The sequence below is a fragment of the Lontra canadensis genome, unplaced genomic scaffold, assembly GCF_010015895.1.
Source record: "Lontra canadensis isolate GAN:19392208 unplaced genomic scaffold, GSC_riverotter_1.0 scaffold166, whole genome shotgun sequence".
In the NCBI taxonomy this organism is placed as follows: domain Eukaryota; kingdom Metazoa; phylum Chordata; class Mammalia; order Carnivora; family Mustelidae; genus Lontra; species Lontra canadensis.
In genome coordinates, this window is record NW_022631160.1 from 1,633,978 (window position 1) to 1,659,973 (window position 25,996).

Here is a 25,996-nt window from a genome sequence, read left to right on the forward strand (position 1 = left end):
TTGGCATTTCCCTAGGACATCCTAGGAGCATAGTGGATGGGTTAACAAATAAGGAAGAGTGTTACCAAGTAAAGACTGGGCCAAGGTGACATGGCCAAAGTAAAGCCACCTTATGGGAAGACATCTAATGTCCAAAGAATGCTCTTTACTGTTTTATCTGGGATTCTAAGGAATGGAACAGATTCCTACCTTTATTTTCTATACAGGGTATCCAGTTAGTTCTCCCTCAGTATTTACTAATATGCATTTTGATAAATAAGAGCTCATCATTTTTGTTTTGTGGGAACCCAAAGAATGTGATCTATACTTATACTCAGGGTGAAGAGGCCAAGAACAATGTGTGGTAGCATGAGGAACCGAAGTAAGAGAACCTGAGTCCCAGGGGTGACCAAAAAACACCCTGGGGGATAGAGCTGGAAAATGCAGTTTGATTTTTAAAGAATCAAACACAGAGGGTTCCATGTTTTACTGCAACTTGGGGACCCTGTTTTTTTTTTTTTTTCCCATGTAGAATTTACAATTCTGCAATAGATTTTGCAGTCTCCACCAAAAAAGAAAACTGAAGTATTTAAAAGCTACAGCTCCTATACCACATCAGTGAAGTCAACCAATAGGTGAATATGAATAACTCCCTCCAGTTCCTCAAAGACACCTATCATTTCTAAAGATTCTCCCATCACAAAAGGTAGTGGCAGCTGGCCTCTACTGCCCATTAGTAGTTGCAATCCTGTGTGATGGCTGATGTGAACATACTTGTATGTTCTGAGTCTGCTCTGCTGCCCTAAGTTCTTCTGCCCTGCTGATTTTCTGATGTCCAAAATCCTCATGGTTTTCTAATGTCTACAGAAGCGAATTTGGAACCGGATATGCCCTCGGGCCATCACCCCTACAATTCTATCGAAAGTCATCTATTGGCTGCTCAGAACTTAATCATCTCTCCCTAGTATAAGGTGATCTCACCACTTCTGTTGTACCCTCAAACCTAATACAATTCCAAGTCCTGTTAAATGAAACGTATTTATCTCTCTCCACAGTCCTTCCTTTGCTTCCCTCTTCCCCTTCTGTTCTTCCAACCTACCAAATGCTCAATGTTTTCATTTGACCCTTGGCTCCTCAGAGCTTGCCACTTTGATGGTTATCTAATCCTTCTTATTCCAGATAAAAGATAACAGAACCTGTTCCAATCCCCTATGCTTTTCAAAATTTATGAGACTGGTGTTTCATGCCTCCAGAGTCCTGCCAATGGATATACTGACAACCTAATACCCTATAGTATTTCCTGATAATGGCTGAATGTGTCCCAGAAAGTAAACAGTTCCACATATGGTGAGGGTATCAGACACTGTGACAGCTCCTACATGGCAAGATACTTTCAAGCAGAGGGGCTTTTCATAATTTCTTAACACAGAACATATGATTTTGGCTGGCTATATAGCCACCTGCCTCTCTCCAGTTCCTCAACTGTGTCTACCATTCCTAAAGATCTGCCTATCACATGCTCCCTCCCCAATCCATGCTTTTGACTTAGTATTTCCACTGGTAGAAATGGGTCCTAAGGAAATTATAAAAAGAAAATTATAATGTGCATGACTTCAACCTAAGTACATGTAAATAATCTAAATGTCTAACAGTAGATGTATAAGAAAAAAAAAAGTTATTCTATAAATTACGTAAGCATGAGGGCAAGGCCTAAAAGAGTAAGATACATTTTAGTCAGTTGTTGTTTGAAGGTGGTGGGCATTTAAAAAAGCCACTAGTAGAAAGTATAAATTTCCAGATAGGTGATGTAATTTCATATGTTTAAGATTGAAGGCTGAAGCCCACGAGACACAACACAAAATAGGTTTCCAATACATCTAAAATAAAATCATGGTTTCATTAAAGTGAACCTTCCACTAAAGGACTCACTCCAGCAGAGACAGGGTGGTGGGGTTATGGACATTGGGGAAGGTATGTGCTACGGTGAGTGCTGTGAAGTGTGTAAACCTGGTGACTCACAGACCTATACCCCTGGGGCTAATAATACATTATATGTTAATAAAAAAATAAAAATAAAACAAAAAAAAAAAGAAATCACTCCAGCAGAGAGAAATATATAGGTAAGTACATTACTGAAAGGTAAAGCAAAAAGTGGTCAGAACCACAAGAGCACTGATGAAGTACTGTGGGAGTACAGACAAAGGTTTGGTGCCTTTTGATGGGGTGGAGGCTTTTGATGGAGGAAGAGGCTTTTGAATGAAGCTTTGAAGGAACATAGGACTTAAGGATATGGAGATGAGGAGGAAAAGCACTTGTAGCAGAGGGAGGAGCCTGAATAAAAGTGAGGAAGAAGAAAGTGTGGGCATGCAATGGAATAACAGAATAGTTTAACTACATTCACTAGTTTAATAAATAGTTAACTAGTTTATTAAAGAGTTTAACTATATTAACTACAATACTTCAGCTTCCTGCAGTATTTTGTTATGTTATACTTGGATGCAAAACAAATACTAATCATTCATTTTAGGAATAGAATGAAAAATGGAACACAAATGACCAAGCTGAAATAAAATTAGATTAACATTCTTTGGGGCACCTGGGTGGCTCGGTGGGTTAATCCTCTGCCTTCAGCTCAGGTCATGATCCCAGGGTCCTGGGATCGAGCCCCACATCGGGCTCTCTGCTCAGCAGGGAGCCTGCTTCCCCCTCTCTCTCTGCCTGCCTCTCTGCCTACTTGTGATCTCTCTCTGCAAATAAATAAATAAAATTAAGTTTAAAAAAAAACAAAAAAGAACCATGAGAGACTATGGACTCTGAAAAACAATCTGAGGGTTTTGAAGGGGTGGGGGGTGGGAGGTTGGGGGAACCAGGTGGTGGATATTGGAGAGGGCACAGATTGCATGGAGCACTGGGTGTGGTGCAAAAACAATGAATACTGTTACACTGAAAATAAATAAAAAAAATTAAAAACAAAAACAAAAGACAAAAAACTCCACATTCTTTTGGGGGGGAGGCTTTGATTTAGATCAATTAGTTTCTCTATAATTCTTTTTTTAAAGAATTATTTATTCACCCTAGAGAGAGAGTGAGAGTGAGAGTGCCTGAGTCGGGGTGAGGGGCAGAGGGAGAGGTAGAGAGAGAGAAACCCATGCAGGCCTCATGCCCAGCATGGAGCCCGACTCAGGGCTCCATCTCATGACCCTGAGATCATGACCTGAGCTCAAACCTAGAGTCAAATGCTCAACTGACTGAGTCATCCATGGGCCCCTCTCCATAATTCTTAATAACATAGTTTCTTAAGGCCTTTGATTTAAAACAATCAATTGCTGCATAATTTGTCCCATTTTTTACTTAATCTTTCTTATGGCACTTATCAGAAGAGTATTTAATTTTTGTTTACACATTGATATCCCCCACTAAACTTTGAGATCTTTGAAAGGAGGACTGTGTCTCATTCATCACTCAGTTTCCAGTATCAAGCAGAAGTCCTGGAATATGCTTGCCTCACTTGGGTGCTTATCTGTTGCTCCTGCTGAACTGAGATTTTTTTACTCTTAACTCTCTCCTTAGTTCTTAGCAGAAGGCCTGATACATAATAGTGGCTGAAGGTATGTTTTACTGAGATGGATTAGTTCTCTTCCTGTTCTCTTAGTCCTCTGTACCTCAGTTTCCTCATTTGCAAGCATCTACTACCTCGTAGGGGTGTTGTGAAGTTTAAGAAAGCACTTAGTGTAATGCCTAACACATAGAAAATGTTCAGTAAATATTAGCTGCTATGACTATTATCATCATTATTGTTTGTTGTTCTTGAAAAGGCTTCCAGACCTGCTGATGGGGACTGGCCCCTCAAATTGTGATGGTCTTAGTCAGAGTTGTTTTAAAACTTAGCTGACCTTCAATTATCATATGGTTTTGCTTATTTGTGGAGCATAAGGAATAACACGGAGGACATGGGGAGATGGAGAGAAGTGATTTGGGGGAAATTGGAGGGGGCAATGAACCATGAGAGACTGTGGACTCTGAGAAACAAACTGAGGGTTTTGGAGGGGAGGAGGTGGGGGTTGGGTGAGCCTGGTGGTGGTTATTATGGAGGGCATGTATTGCATGGAGCACTGGGTATGGTGCATAAACAATGAATTCTGAAACACTGAAAAGAAATAAAAATAAATAAAAATTAAAAAACAAAAACTTAACTGACCTTGGAGAGTATGTCCATTAGACTAGAAACTCCCTGACAACAGGGCCAACTCACACTTGTCTCTGGGCCCACACAGGGCATGACACAATACATGCTTGTTGAGAAAAATGAATGAGTATAAGCTACTCACCTCCAACCTTTCTTCTCTGCCACTAGACCATGAGAATACAAATACCCCAAATCTAATTCCCTCTAACTAGGAGGCAGGACCTAGAAGCTTTGTGCTGCCCAAATTGCTCTAGCCAACTCCTTTTGTGTTTTTTGGTACTCAAGAATGTACACATCTGCAGAACTATTATATTCTGAATTGCATCTGAAATATGCTATCTGTCTGAAAATAATTATTACCAAATTATCTATGTAAATAGCAACACATGAATTATTTAATGTTACTAGCATTTCCACAGTGAAATCATGGGACCCCTGGAAACATTCTCTAATTTGACATGGGGCTGATTTTTCATTCATGTAGTAGAAGACATTGTTTACAGTGTTTTGTTCACTCTATTTTTTAAAGTCTGACACTATGCAAGGAAACTTGCAGTTGCCTTACCTCATGTAATTCTTTTTTTTAATATTTTATTTATGAGAGAGGAGGAGGTGGGAGAGAAACCCAAGCAGACTCCTCACTGAGCACAGAGCTGGATGCAGGACTTGGTCTTATGACCTTGAGATCATAATCTGAGCTGAAACCAAGAGTCAGACACTCAATCAGCTGAGCCACTCAGGCACTCCAACCTCATGTAATTCTTGTAACTACTCTGGGGATGGTCATCCTTATCCTCATTTCACAGGTGAGAAGACTAAAGCTCAGGGAGGAGATGTCGTTTTTCCCAAGTTCACGCAGTTAACAAACCTTGGACTTAAATCAAGCATTTTACTCATATATCAATAGGGCTTCTAGGTAGAGACAATTTTAGTATCTTTGTAGGGCTCTTAGGTAGATAAGAAGTCACTCCACATATCCAAACCTCTTTCTTTTGTTTTCTACATTTATTTGTGCTCCCATATAATCATAATCTGAGTCTAAATTTGCTGGCTAGTCCTCATCAAGTTGCAAAGAAGACAAAGAAAAACTTTTGTTTTCTTAATTTTATTTTATTTATTCAGTATTCCAAGATTCATTGTTTATGCACCACACCCAGTGTTCCATGCAATGCATGCCCTCTTTAATATATACTACCAGGCTCACCCCTCCCCTCCCACTAAAACCCTCAGTTTGTTTCTCAGAGTCCACAGTCTCTCATGGTTCATTTCCCCCTCTGATTTCCCCCAGTTCACTTTTCCTTTCCTTCTCCTAATGTTCTCCATGGTATTTCTTATGAACCACAAGTAAGTGAAACAATATGATAATTGACTTTCTCTGCTTAAGAAAAAAACGTTTTCTAAGTAACCAGGGGCTACAGAGGAGTTTCTGGAGAGGCATGGAGGTTACACAGGTTCGGTGGCAGAAGAGGCAGGGTAGTGGGAAGGGGGACGCCTTTAGTTATAATCAACACAAATAAAGGACCATCCCTGTCTGTATTTTGAAGCTGACCAGAGCTAAGGAACCTCAAGAACTGGATATCCACCTACTAATGGGCCCTGGGGCCCCTGAGAGGTTATTAACCATTGCCTAAATGCATAGGGTTTTAGGTAAGATCTGAATGTGATTCAGGTAAGAGTTAGAGATAAGCAGTATGCTACACATTGATTTTGGCTGGCTCACTTTTGGAAGGATCAACATTGAAGAGTGAGTGGGGGTGGAGAGATGTATAGCCAATCTATGGGAAGCAGAATGAATTCCAGCATATTACCAGTGTTTCATTTCAAACACAGTAGAGTCATAGGTCATATCGAGACATTATCCTATTTTTGAAAGAAATGCCCCTTACCCCAAAAAACAATTACAAAAATAATAACACTACAACAAAACCATATTCATCTCCAATAATATAGAAGGCAGCACTCTACATAAAAGACAACCTGGCTTGGTTTCAAAAATATCCATCTGGCTTCAGGAAAAGAAGCCTTAAAATTTTATTTACACAGGTGCTGGCTCAGGTTTCTGTTGAATCTGGCCTCAACATACTTTAAAGATACCTCTGGCTGGACAAGGGAAACCAATGGCTGAAGAACACGGAGGATAATTTAGGACCTTTATTAGCTTTTGTCCTGGCCTATGGCTATGGACCTGCTTACCAGGGAGGTCAGACAAGTTTTGAAGATGAAGACACACAGAAAGCTATAACACCTTCAAGTCCAGAGCCTGGAAGCCAGGATAATCAATGAAGTATGTGCTTGCTGAGCTGTCTGGGGAATGTTACACATAGTGCCCTGGAAGACAAAGAAGGAAGGAAGAAACTAACCTTTGCTATATTCTTACACAAATACTATCGGCCCTTTCTGATCAGTAATTAAGTAACACTGAAGAGGGATGTGTGTGTGTGTGTGTGTGTGTGTGTGCCTTACATTAGATACTATTGGCCCTTTCTGATCAGTAATTAAGTAATACTGAAGAGGGGTGTGTGTGTGTGTGTGTGTGTGTGTGTGTGTGTGCATGCGTACGCGCACACCTTATATTAACCAGGGGAGTACCACAAATACCATTTCCCATCTTCCCTTTCTGGTTTCCCAGGGGACACCACAAGTGTATATGTGCCAGTGGCTAAAGCTTTATTCCAAGAGAAGAAACCAAAACTTACTGGGCACTGGGAGCTGTGTTACGCATTATTTGTTCTTACAAGAGTCATGTAAGCTATTACTCTCCTCACAGAAACACAGAGAAGTTAAGTGACTTGGGATTGAACTCAGGTCTACCTATTTCCCATGGCTGATGCATAATAAAGTGAACCAGTGACAAATGGACACATCTGTCACATCTGATTTGTATCACATCTGATACAAATGAAGTATCTATAAGATTTTAGAGCTTTATTTGAAATATTTCAGTTGTTATAGATTCACTGCTAAATTCTTCAAAACCATATAGTCCAACTTCTTTATTATTCATATGGAGGTTTGTTATGCATGGAGGGAATGAGACATGCCTAAAGTCACATGGTAAGTCAATGGCAGAAGCAGAGCAGTTTTGGTGCTCTTGCATTGCATCTTTTTCCACTACCAAGACAGCAGCCTACTTCCAAAAAGCCGAGATTAGCGGAGGACAGGAATGTGTAACTGGGCATGGGGTGGGGCAGGCACAAAAGGCTAACTGACGGCTGTTCAAGGGGCCTGCTGCATGTGATAAGGGGAACTCAACCATCTCTGTACTATATGTTTCTCAAATAGACCTCTTGCTTTCATGTAATCCTGTCTTTGGCTAGTCTGTTCCCTCTTTCTAAAGTTCCCTTCCTACCTTTTTGTACCTAGCAAATTATTATACATCCCTCAAGACGTAAATCAACCTTTAACTTTTCTGTGGAGCCTTCACAAACTTCCAGGTAAAACAACTCCTTTTCTTATTCTGTATGCTCTAGGGGTGTGTGTGTATTTCTAGTTCAGCAACTTATCTCTGTCATATTCACTCCACATTCATTAACTAGTTGTATGACTTTGGGAAGTCATTTTGACTCTTCTATGCCTCAGTTCGCCTTGCAAACTGGGGACAATAATAATACCTACATCATAGGGTTGTTGTGAGGACAGAATAAGAAAATGTCTACAAAGCAATATTGGGTATACTTAGTGCTCAATTAATAGTTTTTGTTAATATCTCTTATCCCAGTGCCTGGTAGAGGTCTCACATATACATTAAGTAAGCACCCACTGTTGAATAAAAGGACACCATGTGGGGGAAGTGCCAGTCATCAGCCATTTTGGGTATCCCCTTAGTCAGGCTACTCTTTTGTGAGTCCATAAATTCCTTATCAAAGACTAAACTAGACTAGCAGTCTGTAATCTTTTCTGTGTTATAGGACCTCTGAGAATCACATGAAAGCCATGAAACTCTCTCCAAAAAAAAAATCATTTATACACATGAGAACTTGCAAGAATCTTCATATCATAAAATGCCTCATAGAGCCCTTCTGCTACAGACTAGCATTAGTACTTATTCCTCTGCTGAAGGGAAAATTATGTACTTTCAGAAGATGCTCTTACACATGGTGGAAGCAGAGGGGACTCACAGGGTCTGAGCACTTTTGGGGAGGCAAGGGTTGTTCTAAGGATTTATTGTGCTGCCTCACATAATTTTGGGGACTTTCAAGATAACAATCTCTGTGATTCTACTAATTGGCTGTGAGGCAAGAGAGCCCCTCAGATAAGAAACAAGAAATCTCTAGGCAGCCCTAATTTCTACCAGTTTTATGTCTTTAAACCTGAAAAGCCATTTCCTCTCTCTGAGCCTCAGTTTCCTTGTCCGTAAAATGACTTGCTCAGATTTTTAGATTTCTAAGTTTCTTTTCTTCAAGTTTTAAAAGATTAACATTTTAAGACTCCAAGCACTACGAATCTTTTGTCTTTTCATCAAACAACTCATGGCTGAATTAGCTGTCCACAAAGTGAAAGAGGTTGTAACCACAGGGCTGTAGGAATGTGTTTATGTAACTTATGGAACTGTGAGAAGCCCAGTCTCCAGGGCCCACATGCAGTTACTACCAAGAAATCAAGGTCTGTCCAGATTATGATGCATCTCAGGAGGGAAAGGAAGATCAAAATTTTAAAAGACAACAAGATTTTATGACTTTTTACCTCTTTCTTGAAATATAACATTTTCTGTTTTTGACATCAAAGGGGAGGAAAATAAATTTCTCTTGCTCCTGGCACCATGGAAAACATTCTGTGGTACACTTTGAGAAGGCTCAAAGCCAAGGTTCAAGGAATCAGGCCTCTATTATTTGTGTGTGTGTGTACACACACACATACACATACACACACACATGCTTACTACATGTGAGATACTGGGCTCACATACATATACATGCTCTGTCTCTGAACTCTTCCCTTAGAGCTTGGTAATTAGCAAACTTCTCTTGAGAAAAGGTGTTAAATTATGCTTTCTGTTCTGTGACTCTGTGATGAGAGTGAATTAGAAGCCAGCAAGACTGGCTGTATCAGAATCATAATTTTCCCTATGAAGAGTAGGAGGTGGTAAAAGCACTATGGTTCGCATGTCCCTGGCCCTACCTAATGAAGAATCTGCTGATAAATCAACAGCTCTTTTTAAGTATTTGGGGCTTTCTTAGGAAGACAAGCTCCCTGTCAAATTAGTGCTACTCAGTGGCTCCTTGGTTTCTCCCCACAATATTTATGTCTTTCTTAATTTCTTTCTGTCATTTCTGAGTCTATTGTTCCTCTTCACTGTTGTTTTTCTTGTTTGCCTAGGCATAACCCTTTCTTTATATTCTGGGTTAGTATGTTTATATATTTGAGGGGAAGCTGTGCTATAGCAGAGTGACTGTTATCTTTGGACTCAGAACACCTGGATTCAAATTCTAGTTATTCCATTTATGATCTGTTGATTAACTGGAAAAGCCTCAGTTTTGACTTTGCCTTCTGTCCCAGATAATTGTGAAGTTCAAATGAGCAGTAGAGGGGCACCTGGGTGGCTCAGTGGGTTATGCCTCTGCCTTCCGCTCAGGTCATGATCTCAGGGTTCTGGGGTCAAGCCCCACATCGGGCTCTCTGCTCAGTGGGGAGCCTGCTTACCCCTCTCTCTCTCTGCCTGCCTTTCTGCCTACTTGTGATCTCTCTCTGTGTCAAATAAACAAAATCTTAAAAACAAAACAAACAAAAAACCAAACAAATGAGCAGTGGATATCGTGGTCTTGCATTCACTAAAGAGATTTAAAGATGTCCAGGATTAGAGCACTGGGTTGGGTCAGTTGGTTAAGCATCTGACTCTTGATTTCAGCTCAGGTCGTGATCTCAGGGTCATGAGCTGGAGCCCTACGTCAGGCTTTGGACCAGGCAAAAAGCCTTCTTAAGATTCTCTCCATCTCTCTCTCTCTCTCCCACTCTGCTCCTGCCCCCCCAACCTGCACATGCACACTCTCCCTTTCTAAAAAAAAAAAAAAAAAGATGTTCAGGATTATGATCACCAAGCTCCTTGAGGCAAGTTCTATATCCTGTGTATGTGAGCCTAGTATCTCACATGTAGTAAGCATCTAGTAAATGTTTACTGGCTGAATGCATGAGCAAATTACTACCAGGCCTGTTCTTATGAGGTATTCAGTAGAAGGGAGTCCCTAGTCTAGCCAGGAGCTGAGGAGATTCCACTGGGGTGTCCCAGGAACTGAAACAAAGACTGGAAGCAAAGAGACTGAGAATTCTAATCTTTATTCTCTTTATAAAGATTAACTCATCTCCAAATCGCAGTTTCTTCTTTTGTATAAAAGGAAGTTTCCTCTTCTGTACTCTCTTCTGGAGGTACAGGTTTACCTGCCTACTTGGAATGCTGAGAGCAGTTGCCTAGCCATGAATAGGAGTGCGGACACCTGAATAATAGGTTCCAGAACTATGCACGCATAGCTGTTATAACTGAAGAGATTGTTTTTTGAAATAATGGCTCATCACAGAGTTTGATCATTTTCAAGGATAGTGTGTTTCTTGCTATGGGACTACAGCCCACAGAAGTAAGAAATAACTCCCACCTTTGGAAAAAAGGTGGTTCTAACATTTACCCTTACAATAGAAGCCAACTGCAAAGATCTACTATACACAGTTTCACAATTACCAAGAGATTCTGTGAAGGATAGAAAAAAGTTCTGGCTACAGCACATGGGCTTTAAAAATATAAAAGACTGGGGAATAGTAACATAAGGTGGAAGCAGGCAATGAACTCAGAAAAACTTGCAAGTGACATAGCAACTTCTTGTTAATCATTACTTCATAAAATGTACATGCTATAAATAAAGAAGCTCAGAGCACTATATAGCAGCAATGGCAAATTCTTGACATGGCTCCCAAACTGGGCAATAACAAGACTTGAAAGAATATCAACTGCAGTGTGTTACAGAGCTAAATTATTTATTCTGAAGGCCTGTTGTCTGGTCTTGTTATGGGGACAACCAGAATTAAGCCAGAAATATGTAAAGGCAAAGAATTATGGGGAAATATATGGCAGATCCATAACTCAGCTGACCACCTGGGGCCTACTTTCTATCAGGCAGAGTTTTCTACACCACTTAGTATCAGATTATCCCCAATGTCCGTCCTCTTTACCACTTGGGTTTTACATGGCATGGAGCAAAACTCATTCGTATGTATTTCATAGTTATCCATATGTTTACAGTGCAAAAGATTAGGAACCATATGAAATATTTTCAAGTTATGGGTATTATAAAGGGGAATGAGTTACTAGATCATTAGGAAAAATGTGTCCTCTTCTAGCATTTCTGTATTAATTTACTTTTTTCCTGGCTTTTCTAAAGAGTGCTCAAGACCTAGAGTCCACTAGATTGGCATTCCGGACAAACAAGACATGCAAACTTTGGCCACTCAGAAGAATGTTGAAAATCAGATAATCTAGAGAGTTACTAAAATACCAGAAGCCGGAAAGAGTGAAATTTACTCTGTAGATTTGCAAGCACAGGAGTGACCATCCAAAGCAGGAGTCAAAAACTAGAGCTCACAAACCAAATCCAGTGTGGCTCAAGAGCTGAGAATGATCTTTAGATTTTAAATGGCTGAAAAAGATCAAAAGAAAAATATACTGAATAGCATGGGAAATTAAATGAAATTCAAATTTCTGTGTCCATAAAATTTTACTGTAATACAGCCACACCCGTTAGCTTAGTATTGTCTAGGGCTGTTCCCAGGCTACAAAGGCATAGTTAAGTAGTCAAGTCAGAGACCATATGGCCCACAAAGCCTAAAATATTTACTACCTGGTCCTTTATAGAAAAATTTGGCTGATCCTCTGATATAAATTCTGGCTTTGACATTTAGAAAAACCTGAGAAAGATAAAAGGTAAGAGGAACTTTGTGAAAAGTTATCTAGGATCGGTGCAATCCGGATCAGTCAATTCCTTGGCCAAATATACCTGATCAAGGCTCTGTTGAAGCTGCAAGCAGATTCTTCTAGCATAGTTAATTTCCCCTGGGAAATGTTACTCAAAAAGCCAGGGAGTGAAGAGGACACTGAAAGGCACAAAGAACTCTCTGCATGACTCCAAACGAGGAGTAATATTCAATTCCACATGAGTTGAGGTGGTAAAGAGTGGATTTAAAGGACAGAAAGAGTTCAATGAGGGTTCACTTACATTTCTTCCCTCACAAAAACCTGGGGTGTGAGAGGGAATCAAAGCCATACTTTTATAAAATTTGCCAAGAATACTAAATTGGGACATATTGTAAACATCAGTGACAATGGTATAATTCTTTGAGTCCAGAATGTAAACTATAGTTTCAATTTTATGATGTGTACCAAACAGCACTCCATGTGTACAAAACAAGTGGATGCACAATCTCCAATGTTTTACTAGAAAATGTCTAAGAAATAGTAAATTCTTGAGCACATACTGCACATGATGAACTAATTAACCCTCTTTGAAACATGATGTGGTGGACATGGGGATTTATGTCTTGATTTTCCAGATGAGAAAATGGAAAAGAAAGGAAGTTATCCAACTATGGTCACAATGCTGGGGGAAGGCGGAATCTCAGAGTCCTGAATTTTAACCTAGCCCATCCACAGTGCACTTTCTTAACCGGCTCTAACCTCATCTGAAAATTGATTTTTAAAAGAATGGGAGCTAGGGTTCACCACCTGTTAGGAAGGCAAAACGAAAAGTGCATATACATAGAAACGCATGTTTGTTTGTTGATGTAATAATTTTGACAGTGATGATGTATATAATTTGTAGACCCATCATAAAAAGTCAAAACTGGAAAGGCATATGAAAAATATCTAGGGGTAGGGTGCCTGGGTGGCTCAGTGGGTTAAAGCCTCTGCCTTTAGCTCAGGTCATGATCCCAGGGTTCTGGGATCAAGCCCCGCATCGGGCTCTCTGCTTAACAGAGAGCCTACTTCCTCCTCTCTCTCTCTCTCTCTGCCTGCCTTTCTGCCTACTTGTGATCTCTGTCTGTCAAATAAATAAATAAAATATTTAAAAAATATATCTAGGGGCATCTGGGTGACTCAGTCTATTAAGCATCCAACTCTTGGTTTTGGCTCAGGTCATCATCTCCCGGTCATGAAATTGAGCCTGACATCAGGCTCCACACTGAGCATGAAGCCTACTTGGGATTCTCTCTCTCTTCCTTTCCCTCCACCCCACCTACCCCACTCATGCTCTCTCTCTCTCTTAAAAACAAACAAACAAGCAAAAAAAAAAAAAAACCTAACTTACGTCCCTTATCTTACAGACAGAGAAAACTGAAGTCCAAAGAGGAAAATTATTCAAATCCAGACAACTAAAACCCCTCTGAGCCCCTCTATTGGTGTGTATAGGCATCACCTTCCTTTGATTTCCTGGCCTTTTAGATGGCATTCAATATGCCTTCCCCTGTCACTTCCCTGGTCATGCCATCACCCCATCAACTAGTTGATTCTCCTCATGCCTGTTTCTAGCCCACAGAATATCCTCCAACTGCACAAACATGCACACATGCGCACACACACACACACACACACACACACACACACAAAGTTTTCCTCAACCAGATTTTAGTGATTTTATCCCCATGGCTTAGCATCATTATTTTTTTTAATATCAAAATATGCAGATACCTCCTTGACTAGCCTAATCCTTACCCCAAACTCCCAGAATTACTGACAATGAGAAAATATGAGGCTCCCTCTTCTTCCACCTCCTCTATAGGAAAATCTGGCTAGATTACAATTGACTCTGTGCTGATCCTTGCACCAATGACAGCATTAAAGCCTCATGCTTTATGAACTACCAAAGCTAGAAATGGATTTCTGTCTGATGTGCCAGGCTTTTAAGTCTTGTACCTGTGCCCAGTCCAGAGATTTTTGAAACCATGAATAAAGTGGTAATCAACACTCTGAATAAGTCTGACTTAACTGACAACAACAAACAAATGAGGAAAAGAAAGATTTGTGTTCCCACTCTCTCCAAGACAGGTGGAATTCCAAGTTTCAACAAGGCAGATTCAGAATCACTTTCATAAAGGCCACTGGGGTGATAAGGACACATTGTAAAAATGGGGGAAAAAAACAAATCAATAAATGTTCTCTGTGGATAATAAGACAACCCCTTGCCTTCAAATAGAGATAATGACAGCAGTAAACTCCAGCCAACAAGCTTTACAGATGGAAGGAGAAAGAAAATGCCTTTTTTTATTTGCTTGTGGTGTGTGTGTTTGTGTGTGTAAACCACCTTCTCTTATCCCTCAAAGGATTCAGGACCGGAACCTGGGGGTCATATTCCAAAGGAAACAAGAGGCTTCGTAGCTTTCTAAACAATCCATTTGTGACTTTTCATATTTCAAGCAGTCAAGGGTATTTGGCCCCCTGAGCTCACAAAGGCTCATTTTCTCAAAGAAAATATTACCAAGTTTCCCTAACTTGAGTGATTCTAAGTTCTAGAGCATTTTGAGATCTTGCTGAATTTCCAAGTATTCTTTAAGTTGAGTGATTACCCCTTTCCGCTTCCTTATTCTCAAATAGCCCATGATCCACATCATCGTGCAGCTCTGCCAGCTGCCATTCTGCCTTTCTCCCTTCTTCAGCCCCAACTTCTGAAGAAAGCTCCCATGTGGAATATGTTATGACAGCAAAATATTCCCTTTTACAATATGTTTGATCACTTTCCCTGTTTTCCAAAAACAACAGTATTGTGACGCAGATTTGTAAAACCCAGAGGCAGCATTAAATACAACCTAATCTATCTGACTATTCAATTTGCTTTCTCAGTTGCTTACTTGAACTCTTTACCCAACTGATATGGCTGCTCTTCCTGTGTTCCTGGGCTTACTAACACACTATCTCTAGAAGGGTGCTCTGGTTTATTCTCTGCTCTATAGGCAGGACCTACTGGATGATGGGGGAAGGGAAGGAAGCAGATTCTCACTGGGGAAATTGAGGGTGATCTGATGTGCTCAGACTATTCCTCACTTTCTTTTCTGACAGGCATCCTTCTGTAAGTACTCTTAAGAAAGGCAGAAACTGATCTCTGTGTCTCTTTCTAAACTGCCTAGGGACAGTACTGGGGCCCTGGACCTTATACTAGCTCAGTTTGTGCAGCAGCAATAGGCCACTTGGGGGTATGGAAGGAACATGCACCATGTTTTCAGTAATACTAAAAGCTGGCTGTCTCCTTGTTGCTTTGGGGACTGGAAGAAAACAAAATAACAATTTTCTGTTTTATAGCTATTCCTGCCACCCATCTAAAATGAGGAAAAAGCAATCACCATTCCAATTGGCTGTCAATGGGAAAACCAGAAAAGGACACCTGTTTTGCACCTTTTCTCCAGATGCCAAGAACTCCCTGTTGCTTCTGTTATCCTCTGAGGGATGCCCTTACATTTCTGGTGAAAAGTGTGGCTTATATACCTGCCACTTTTATGAGTGTCCACAGGGTTTGTTGTCCTTAACTAAGGAAATGCTGTTTTGGTTCTGACTTGGAACTCAACATGTCTAGGCCAGGGAGGGAGTAGGAAAGGCTTTGTCAGGGAGTATTTCCCTTGTGGAAAGTGGATATAGGAGTAGATGCTAGTGTTTCACAACAGGGTTTTCCCCCAGAGCAGAATAGATCTGTCTAGGGGCTGCTTATCAGTGTCCTATTGAGAAAAGAAGCCCTTATTACAGGATGGAGGATGGAGTGGATGAGTAGGAGATTTGAGGCCAGGTTGATTGCGAAGGAAGGAATCATTAGCATACATGGGAGGTCTATAAATGGTAGTTCTTATTGTAGGATCTATGGAAAGAATAAAAGTATTTTGTCATTCTCGATCTTTATTTACTTGGGGGCTACTAATGCAAAGAGGGCCCAAGGAGGCAGTAGCAGGAGGGAGCAGGTGCACAGACCAATGGTCCCTGAACAGCAAGAACACTTCCTTTCTGAGACTGAGGCCGAGGAGACTTTGTGATGGAACAGTCACATATACACTACAGAGAATAGGTGGGGACTCAGTTGGGGTTTCTCCACTTCTAACTTCTCTAATAAAGACATTTTGTCCCCTCACTACACAGCAGAATGAAACACAAGCAGGGAAGAAATTACAACTTTTCAAATCATTGATTTTCTTCCATTCTTAGGACCACCCCAAGCTCTAATCACCAGGTAGGATCGCTGTTATTGACTACATTGGCTGTACTACCAAGGTTGCCAAAGCCAGGGGACAAGCAAATATAAAAACTTTCTTCTTTAGGTTCGTAGGTTCTTTGAGAGGGTCCTGCCAGTGACTTTGTCTCTGAGACGATAAAATCCTGGGCTCAGGAAGACTAGTGTCTCTCTATATAAGATAAAGGAGAAAGGGAAAAAGATGTGAGTGTGCAAGTCCCTTTACCTTCAGCAGCCCTTTTAAAGAAGACTTTGCAGCTTCCACAAGTGAGAGCTCCATAGTGACAGCCAGAAGCTTCATCACCGCAAATCAGGCAGGTCTTCTGGGGTGGAAAGTAATAGTCAATGGGTAGAACATGATCTCTGGCAGTCTCCAAACTGAAAAGACACATGAGAAACAATGCAATAATTGTCAGTGGTTGGCAGAGATAAGAAGATAGAAGTCTGAGGTCTTCAGGAGCAAGCTACATGTGTAAATTATTAACTTCTATGAAATAAAATTATTCCTTACTTAATTGAGTCAGTGTGAAGCTGATTTTTTTCTGGTTCTTCTAGGGATGATGTTTGTAGGGTGTCTTGTCATGTGGACAGAACCTTTTGGAACCCTGCTAAGGAATTCAAGAAGTTCTCTGGGATCAGCCAGTCTCACGGGCTAAGTTTACATGAGGGAAGGATGAAGACAGAAACCTGAGGTTAAAGTATCTAACTTAGGGTGGTTCTGGCAACAATTTCAGAGCAGTCAAATGGTCTGAACCCAGCTCTGTGGCCTTACCTTATCCAAAGGGAGATCGAAGGCAAAAAAAGTCTCAACAAAACAGTTTGGTACGCTTTTCTCTAGCTCTCTGAGCCTCACTCTCACCTGTCAATAGCATTGCCCATCCTACCGAACTACTGTTCTAAGTGTCAGTATAAATTGTATAAAGGATAAAAATCCTTTAAAATGAATACACTAGTAAGGGATCATGATTTGTATTATCATTCTGGTCTGATTTGTTCCCCCCCGCCCAGTTCCTTCACTTTCTTTAGCCATCTCTGTAGATCACATGAACATCCCCTCCTCTTCATTCTACAACATAAAGTAGCAGAATCCTTTATGCCTGAGGCTCTTGGGAAGTGATACACAGTAATGCTGGAAATTTCTCAGGCTACCATCTCAACACTTGGCCATTAAAATACTCATAGGGTCCTTAGGCTAGGATGGAGCTCAGGGATCACCTAATCTAAACTTCCTATGTCTTAAGAAGATCTGTGTCTGAGTCCTTTCAGGTGGATGTGAAGGAGAGGGTCAGAAAGCCAATCGTGAAGCTTTAATAGAAGTGTAATTCTGAGTCTCCCATAGTAATTAATTCAAGATTAAACAAATGAAACATGGTTCTTCTTGGCAAAGGTCAAATTTTTTCTCTCCTATGCCCTATGTCTAAACATTGAACAAGATTCAAATGACCTCCTGGGTTAATCTGCCTAAGGTAGATGGTAGTTGTCCATATTCTCATCTACAGGAATGTAACCATACTTTTTATGAGCACTTCTTTATAAAGGAAAGGAAAGGAAAGGAAAGGAAAGGAAAGGAAAGGAAAGGAAGGATAGGAAGCCTTAATGGCAGCCTATTTGCTGTGTTGGATGATTTCTACACTTCAAAACAACTCTGATAAATATTTTTTCTTTCATTACATCATATGAAGAAAGATTCAGAGAGGTGAACCCCAAAATGATTTGACAGCAAGTCCAGGATATTTGGCTGCAAATCCAATACAGTTCCCATTACCTTATCATCTTCCTGCCACTCTCTCACTTTCTACACATGGCTCTTTGATTATCATGCTCAGCATAGTCATCAGAATAAAAAAAAGCATGAAATGTTATCCATTAATAAACATGGATCAGCCCTGGCAGGGCAAAAGCAAAGAAAATTTAGCACTTTACCTCTAAGACACAAATATCAGCCTTTATTCAAGTCCCAAGTACAACAGAAACCACTCAAAATGTTTAGCTGATATGCAAACCCAGCAACTGGCTATGGTGGCCTATATCCCCACCACCCCAACCTCACCACAGGCTCTCCCTTTCTTAACCTGACTTTGGAAAGCCAGCAGGAGTTTGTGCACCAAAACAAGACTAGCAGGACCACAAATTCCACAGGCAAATAGCTCACTTTGCATATATAAATAGGCCAAATGTTAAAAGCATCATCCCTTTGGCTAAAAATGTCATTTTCTTGGGTAAAAAAATGTATTCCCATTCTCATTCACAAAACAAGGAGAAGCAGAAGTTTTTTGTTTTTATTTTTGCAGATGTTTTCATCCTTTTCCCTTTTTTTTAAATTTCTGGAACTAATGCAAGATATTCAAATAAACTAAAAAAATGTATTTAGGCACTTTATATGCCAGGCCATTTCATATATATCATCTCATTTAGTCTCCCCTCAAAGCCATGCCAGGTAGCTCTGTATCATCTCTATATCGTAGGAGAGGAACCTGATGTTCAGTAAAATTGGACACATTCAAAATCACTTGTCTCATAACTGGAAATGCCAGATTCCATCCTAGGTAAGTCTGACTCCAAAGGGCTGATTCACAACCCATGACTAACTATGTTATAAAATTGAAGGTTGAAATGAGATAGATTAACTCAACTCCTAGCACCTAGCCCTATGAACCAAACAAAGGGCTCGGTGCTGGGGATATTGTGACAATCAATACGTTACATACTTCCTCTAAGAAACCTATTATCTAGTAGAGAAGACAGACAGGAAGTAAGGAACTATAAAATAACATAGTAGATAATATAATAAAGCAGAGTACAGATTACTGCAGATAAGGAGGCACCTCAAAGATGGGAGTATTTTTTGAAAGTTATAAAAGTATATAGGGGTAAATGAGATGATAATGATAAAGACTAATTTTTATCATATGACAATGCAAGGGCCTGGTTGGCCAGAGGGAGTCATTTTGTGTTTATATAGTGAACTTAGATTGACCCTATGCAGTAAACTTAGATTGACCCTGCCCCTCTCAGAGGAACTTACTTGCAAAGCCTAGATACAAGGGCGGGTCAGGCCAGGTGAAGACATCCAATCAGTTGGGTGCACATATATCTACTAGGGTAAATTGAAATTCAATTGGCCACCCGTGTGTTACCTAGCAGTTTTTTTTTTTTTCTGTGTGTGGCAGACTTAGCATGACTGTGCAGTTTTCTTTCTATTGCAATCTCATTGGCCACCTGTGTATAGCCCGGCTAAACTACCTCTATAAAAGTTAGTCTGTGAGGCTGGGAGGGGTCGCCTCTTTGCAAGAGATGGCCCTGATCGGTCAGTTTGATTCTCCATGCTTGGCATGAAATAAAGCTTTGCTTGACCTTCGCTTTGTATCAGTCTCACTCCTTTGATTACGGACCCTAACAACTGGAACATAAATATTAGATATACAATATGGAAACCTGCATAAATAAGATGTCTTTTTGAAAAGAGCCTTTAAGGAACATACATTTTCGTCTTCTTTATTTTAAAATACAGTTCGAATTGTTCAAAATAATCTAATCAAATTTATAATCAATACTTAAAGACTGAAGAAAGTCATCGACATTTTATTAGATATAAGTTTAATAAAATGCACTATTTAAAAAAATAACTATAACTATGGTCAACTAATCTTCGACAAAGCAGGAAAGAATGTCCAATGGAAAAAAGACAGTCTCTTCAATAAATGGTGTTGGGAAAATTGGACAGCCACATGCAGAAAAATGAAATTGGATCATTTCCTTACACCACACATGAAAATAGACTCAAAATGGATGAAGGACCTCAATGTGAGAAAGGAATCCATCAAAATCCTTGAGGAGAACACAGGCAGCAACCTCTTCGACCTCAGCCACAACAACTTCTTCCTAGGAACATCGCCAAAGGCAAGGGAAGCAAGGGCAAAAAGGAACTATTGGGATTTCATCAAGATCAAAAGCTTTTGCACAGCAAAGGAAACAGTTAACAAAACCAAAGGACAACTGACAGAATGGGAGAAGATGTTTGCAAACGACATATAAGATAAAGGGCTAGTGTCCAAAATCTATAAAGAACTTAGCAAAGTCGACACCCAAAGAACAAATAATCCAATCAAGAAATGGGCAGAAGACATGAACAGACATTTCTGCAAAGACATCCAGATGGCCAACAGACACATGAAAAAGTGCTCCATATCACTCGGCATCAGGGAAATACAAATCAAAACCACAATGAGATATCACCTCACACCAGTCAGAATGGCTAAAATTAACAAGTCAGGAAATGACAGATGCTGGCGAGGATGCGGAGAAAGGGGAACCCTCCTACACTGTTGGTGGGAATGCAAGCTGGTGCAGCCACTCTGGAAAACAGCATGGAGGCTCCTCAAAATGTTGAAAATAGAACTACCCTATGACCCAGCAATTGCACTACTGGGTATTTACCCTAAAGATACAAGCGTAGTGATCCGAAGGGGCACGTACACCCGAATGTTTATAGCAGCAATGTCTACAATAGCCAAACTATGGAAAGAACCTAGATGTCCATCACCAGATGAATGGATAAAGAAGAAGTGGTATATATACACAATGGAATACTATGCAGCCATCAAAAGAAATGAAATCTTGCCTTTTGCGATGACGTGGATGGAACTGGAGGTTATCATGCTTAGCGAAATAACTCAATCGGGGAAAGAAAACTATCATATGATCTCCCTGATATGAGGGAGAGGAGATGCAACATGGGGGGGTTAAGGGGGTAGGAGAAGAGTAATGAAACAAGATGGGATTGGGAGGGAGACAAACCATAGGTGACTCTTAATCTCACAAAACAAACTGAGGGTTGCTGGGGGGAGGGGGCTTGGGAGAGGGAGGGTGGGGTTATGGACATTGGGGAGGGTATGTGCTATGGTGAGTGCTGTGAAGTGTGTAAACCTGGCAATTCACAGACCTGTACCCCTGGGGATAAAAATATATTATATGTTTATAAAAAATAAAATTAAAAAAAAACTATAAAAGAGAAGGAAAAAGAAGAGAAATAATAATGACAATTTTAGAATCTGAACATTTCCTAATTACAAGCCATTTTGACTAAAGGCCTGAGATGTCTTTTAAACTCTCCAGGCTAGCTGGTCTCTGCCTACTTACCCCTCCTTTTTTTGGAAAAATATTTTTGGACAGCATTCTTACTGACCCTGACCTAGTGTGGACAAAAGGCACATTTCAGTTCTGCCTCGTGGGTTGACCTTTGGGCACTGGAAATGAAAATTACAACCAGAGTCCCTATCTCAGTTTTATATCCCCGAGAAACTTATACACATTTGTACCAGGAAGCATGTATAGAAATGGTCATAGCAGATTTATTCATAAAGGCAAAAATGATAAGCATCCACTAAGAGGAGAAAGGCTAAATTACAGCACACTCATTCAATAAAACACAACACAGCAATGACAAGGAAGAGAATACAGGTACGTGTAGGTGAATCTCACCAGCAAATATTGCATAAAAGACATAAATTACAATGGCCTACATATTATATGATTCTACTACATACATTTCCAAAAAAAGGCAAAAGTAAACAATATATAATTTGGGAATATATGTGTGTGTGTATGTGTGTGTATACACACATATACACATACATACATATACACACATATATATGTATGTATATGCATATATATATGAAATAACATATACACACAAGGTAATAATAAATCTGCAATATAGGATAGCAGTTATTTCTATGGGGAGACTGTGGTTAATGATATAAGAAAGGAGGATACAAGCTGATTTATGAATTCATTCAAAAATATTTATTGTCTACCACATACCAGGCACGATTCTAGGTCCTGGAGTTAGAGCAGTAAACAAACAAACAAAAACTGGTTTTAATATTTTTATTCTTTAACCAGGCTCTTGAGTGTTCATTTTATTATTATGCTGTATGACTAACTTTTATGATACATGCATGCTTTGTATGGCTATAATAGCACATAGTGAAAGAAAAAATAACAACCTGAGAAGTTTCTAACATCTTCCTAAATAACATCTTAAGTGCAAGAACAGCAGAGGTTTGCTTTGAGAACAAGTAAGTTCAGAATTTGCATGCAGCATTTGCATTTCTTCTTGACCCCCCTGGGTTACACACTCATTTATTATCCCTATGCAGGACATTCAGTTTCATGAGCCTTAACAGTACTGCCATATAAAATGGAAGTTTCCCAAATCAGAATACGACTTGCTTTTCTTCAACAGTTTCACAATTAATTAAATAAAAGTGGATTACTAGTGACATTACAAATGCCAGCTCAACTATGGGAAAATTGGGCTTAGAAATCTTCAGCCCCTAGCTATCATCTCAGTCTGTCTGTCTCTCAGATTTGAAAATACATTAAAGTGTCTGACTACCTTAAGCAAGTTCCGCAAAGACTTTTGGAACCAAGGTGAAATGCAAAAGTCACAGACTAATTTTCCTTGTCTGGTAGATGAATGTCAACTCAGCAGGGCTTTGAACTCTCATCTGGAGACTGGGATATTTTCTAACCTAAAGGGCTTTTGTGAGAATTACATTAAATTGTTAAGCCCTTCCTCCTGTGCCTGGTACATGATAGCTGCATTATAAGTATACGTTGCCTTTACCATTTGCCTTACCATAAAAAGGGGGAGAAATCTCTAATATCCTTAAAATTTAAAAAAAATCATTTTTTTGGCTATACAATGCATTTAGAAAAAGGTAAATATAAGTGGAGAGAAAAGGGAAAAAAGGCTAGATGTGTAAACATGTATCTTTTCATACTTATCTCTGCACTTTTTAAACAAGAAGAAATTTAGAAAACCACTAAACATCTTTAAAAAAGTGAACCATGAGAGACTGTGAACACTGAGAAACAAGCTGAGGGTTTTGGAGGGGAGGGTGTGGGGGGTTGGGTGAGCCTGGTGGTTGGTATTAAGGAGGACACATATTGCATGGAGCACTGGGTGTGGTGCATAAACAATGAATCTTGGAACACTGAAAAAAAATTAAAATATTTTAAAAACTTAGCAAAAAATAATAAAACAACAACAAACAAAAAACACAAAAGTATCATATTTTTCCTGATGTTTAGTAACTTAAAATATTTTTTTCTTAATCACATTGTGGAATATAATGACAACTGTACATGAATTTTAAGATAAAAATTCATAAAAAAATAATTATCTTCTCCCACTTTTGTGCCTATTTCTTCATGGGCACAAGGGTTATTTCAGTGGAGAAATTGACAGAGTAACAACGTAAGACTTGTAGCTTCTTTTCCCTCTGCAAGCCTGGGATTTGAAATTTGATGACTGTCCAAGTGGAAAGTCAGGTTTTCTTTCTTTTTCTTTAAGATTTTTTATTTATCCATGTGTGTGTGAGAGAGAGAGAGAGAGAGAAGAGAGAGAATAGAGATAGAGCATGAGTGGAGGGAGTTTCAGAGGGAGGGCAGGAAGCAGTCTCACTTCTGAGTGGGGAGCCCAATGTGGGCTCAAACCCAGGACTGCTGGATCATGACCTGAACCTAAGGCAGATGCTTAACTGACTGAGCCACCCAGGCATCCCCAGTCACGTTTTCTTTTAAAAGTACTACCTGACTGGGGCGCCTGGGTGGCTCAGTGGGTTAAGCCGCTGCCTTCGGCTCAGGTCATGATCTCGGGGTCCTGGGATCGAGTCCCGCATCGGGCTCTCTGCTCATCAGGGAGCCTGCTTCCCTCTCTCTCTCTGCCTGCCTCTCTGTCTACTTGTGATCTCTGTCTGTCAAATAAATAAATAAAATCTTTAAAAAAAAAAAAAAGTACTACCTGACTAAGGAGCCTGGGGGACTCAGCCACATGGACAGCCACATGCAAGAGAATGAAACTGGACCACTTTCTTTCACCATACACAAAAATAAATTCAAAACGGATGAAAGACCTAAATGAGAGACAGGAAACTATTAAAATTCTAGGGAAGAACACAGGCAGAAACCTCTTTGATCCTGGCCATAACAACTTCTTACTAGACATGTCTCTGGAGGCAAGGGAAATAAAAGCTAAAATGAACTATTGGGACTTTATCAAGATAAAACGCTTCTGCACAGCAAAGGAAACAATCAACAAAACTAAAGGGCAGCCTACAAAATGGGAGAAGATTCTTGAAAATGTCTATCAGATAAAGAGTTGGTATCCAAAATCTATAAAGAACTTATCAAACTCAACCCAGGAACAAATAATCCAGTTAAGAAATGGGCAGAAGACACGAATAGATACTTTTCCAAAGAAGACATCCAGATGGCTAACAGACACATGAAAAGATCCTTGGGATCATTCAACACGAGTGAAATACAAATCAAAACTATGATGAGATACAACCTCACACCTGTCAGAATGGTTAAAATTAACAACACAAGAAACAACAGGTGTTGAAAGGGTGTGGCGAAAAGGGAATCCTCTTACACTGTCGGTGGGAATGCAAACTGAAGAACAATATGGATGTTCCTTAAAAAGTTAAAAATACATCTACCCTGTGACCCAGCAAGTGCACTACTAGGTATTTACCTAAGTGATACAAGAGTGTGGATTCAAAGAGGTACATGAGCTCTGATGTTTATAGCAGCATTATCAACAATAGCTAAACTATGGAGAGAACACAAATGTTCATCAATTGATGAATGGATAAAGAAAATGTTATAAACATATAAAATAGAATATTACTCAGCCATCAAAAAGAATGAAATCTCGCCATTTGCAATAACATGGATGGAGCTAGAGAGTGTAATGCTAAGTAAAATAAGTCAGAGAAAGACAAATACCCTATGATCTCACTCATATGTGGAATTTAAGAAAGAAAACAGCTGAACATATGCGAAGTGAGGAAAGAACAAAAGGAAAGAAGAAAACAAGTCATTAAAAGGGTCTTAATGATAGAGAACTGAGGGTGGTGGGTGGGGAATGGCCTAGATGTATAATGGGTATTAAAGAGGCCATTTGTTGTGTTGGACACTGAGTGCTATATATTAGTGATGAATCACTGAATTCTACTCCAAGAAACAATATTGCACTTTATGCTAACTAAAATGTAAATTAAAAAATTAAAATTAAAAAAATTCTGCATGACTTTACTTCACAGGTCTACAATTCTCTTTAGTAATGCCTTATTGAAGTGGAAAGATATATAGGTAGAAGATCTGGTTTTCATGCCCATCTTTGCCACTTTCTAACAGAATGAACTTGAACAAATGATTTGGCTTCAATTTCTTCATGTGTAAAACGGATACAGAAATATAGAATTCATAAGACTGCTACGAGGATTCAGTGAGATTTTGGAGGTTAAGCCATCCACACTGTTGCTGGCACAGTGCTTAGCAAATAACCATTATTGTAATAATCAAACAAAAAAGGGGTAGGAAGGAGACATGGGAGAAGAACTGGGTTCTAAAAAGCTAGCTGTGAGGTAGGCATCATTACTCTTTGAAGATAATGCAAACTGGAAATTAGATAAGGTAAATCACTTCTGAGTTCATATGGCTAGTAAGTGGCAAAGCCAGAATTCACACCTGAGATTATTTCCACCCAAATCCTTATTCTCCTACTATTCTAAATTGCCAAGGCCATAGGATACTTAATTTATAACCTAGGTTTAATTTAGTTAGGTTTTTA

The 25,996-nt window shown here is 39.7% G+C and overlaps 1 protein-coding gene across 2 annotated transcripts in view; it reads right to left on the reverse strand.

Moving 5' to 3' along the window:
• The window catches only part of AR (androgen receptor), a 207,409-nt gene that overhangs the window by 64,971 nt on the left and 116,442 nt on the right, over positions 1-25,996 (reverse strand). The window contains exons 2-3 of one of the 2 annotated variants that reach the window (XM_032845589.1): positions 16,574-16,725; positions 6,167-6,493 (exon numbers count right to left, since the gene is read on the reverse strand). In XM_032845589.1, the coding sequence (XP_032701480.1) occupies positions 6,480-6,493; positions 16,574-16,725 (166 nt within the window). In that variant the 3' untranslated portion in view covers positions 6,167-6,479. Of the gene's footprint in view, positions 1-6,166; positions 6,494-16,573; positions 16,726-25,996 lie in introns of those variants that run through there. The other variant, XM_032845588.1, reaches the window with a different exon arrangement.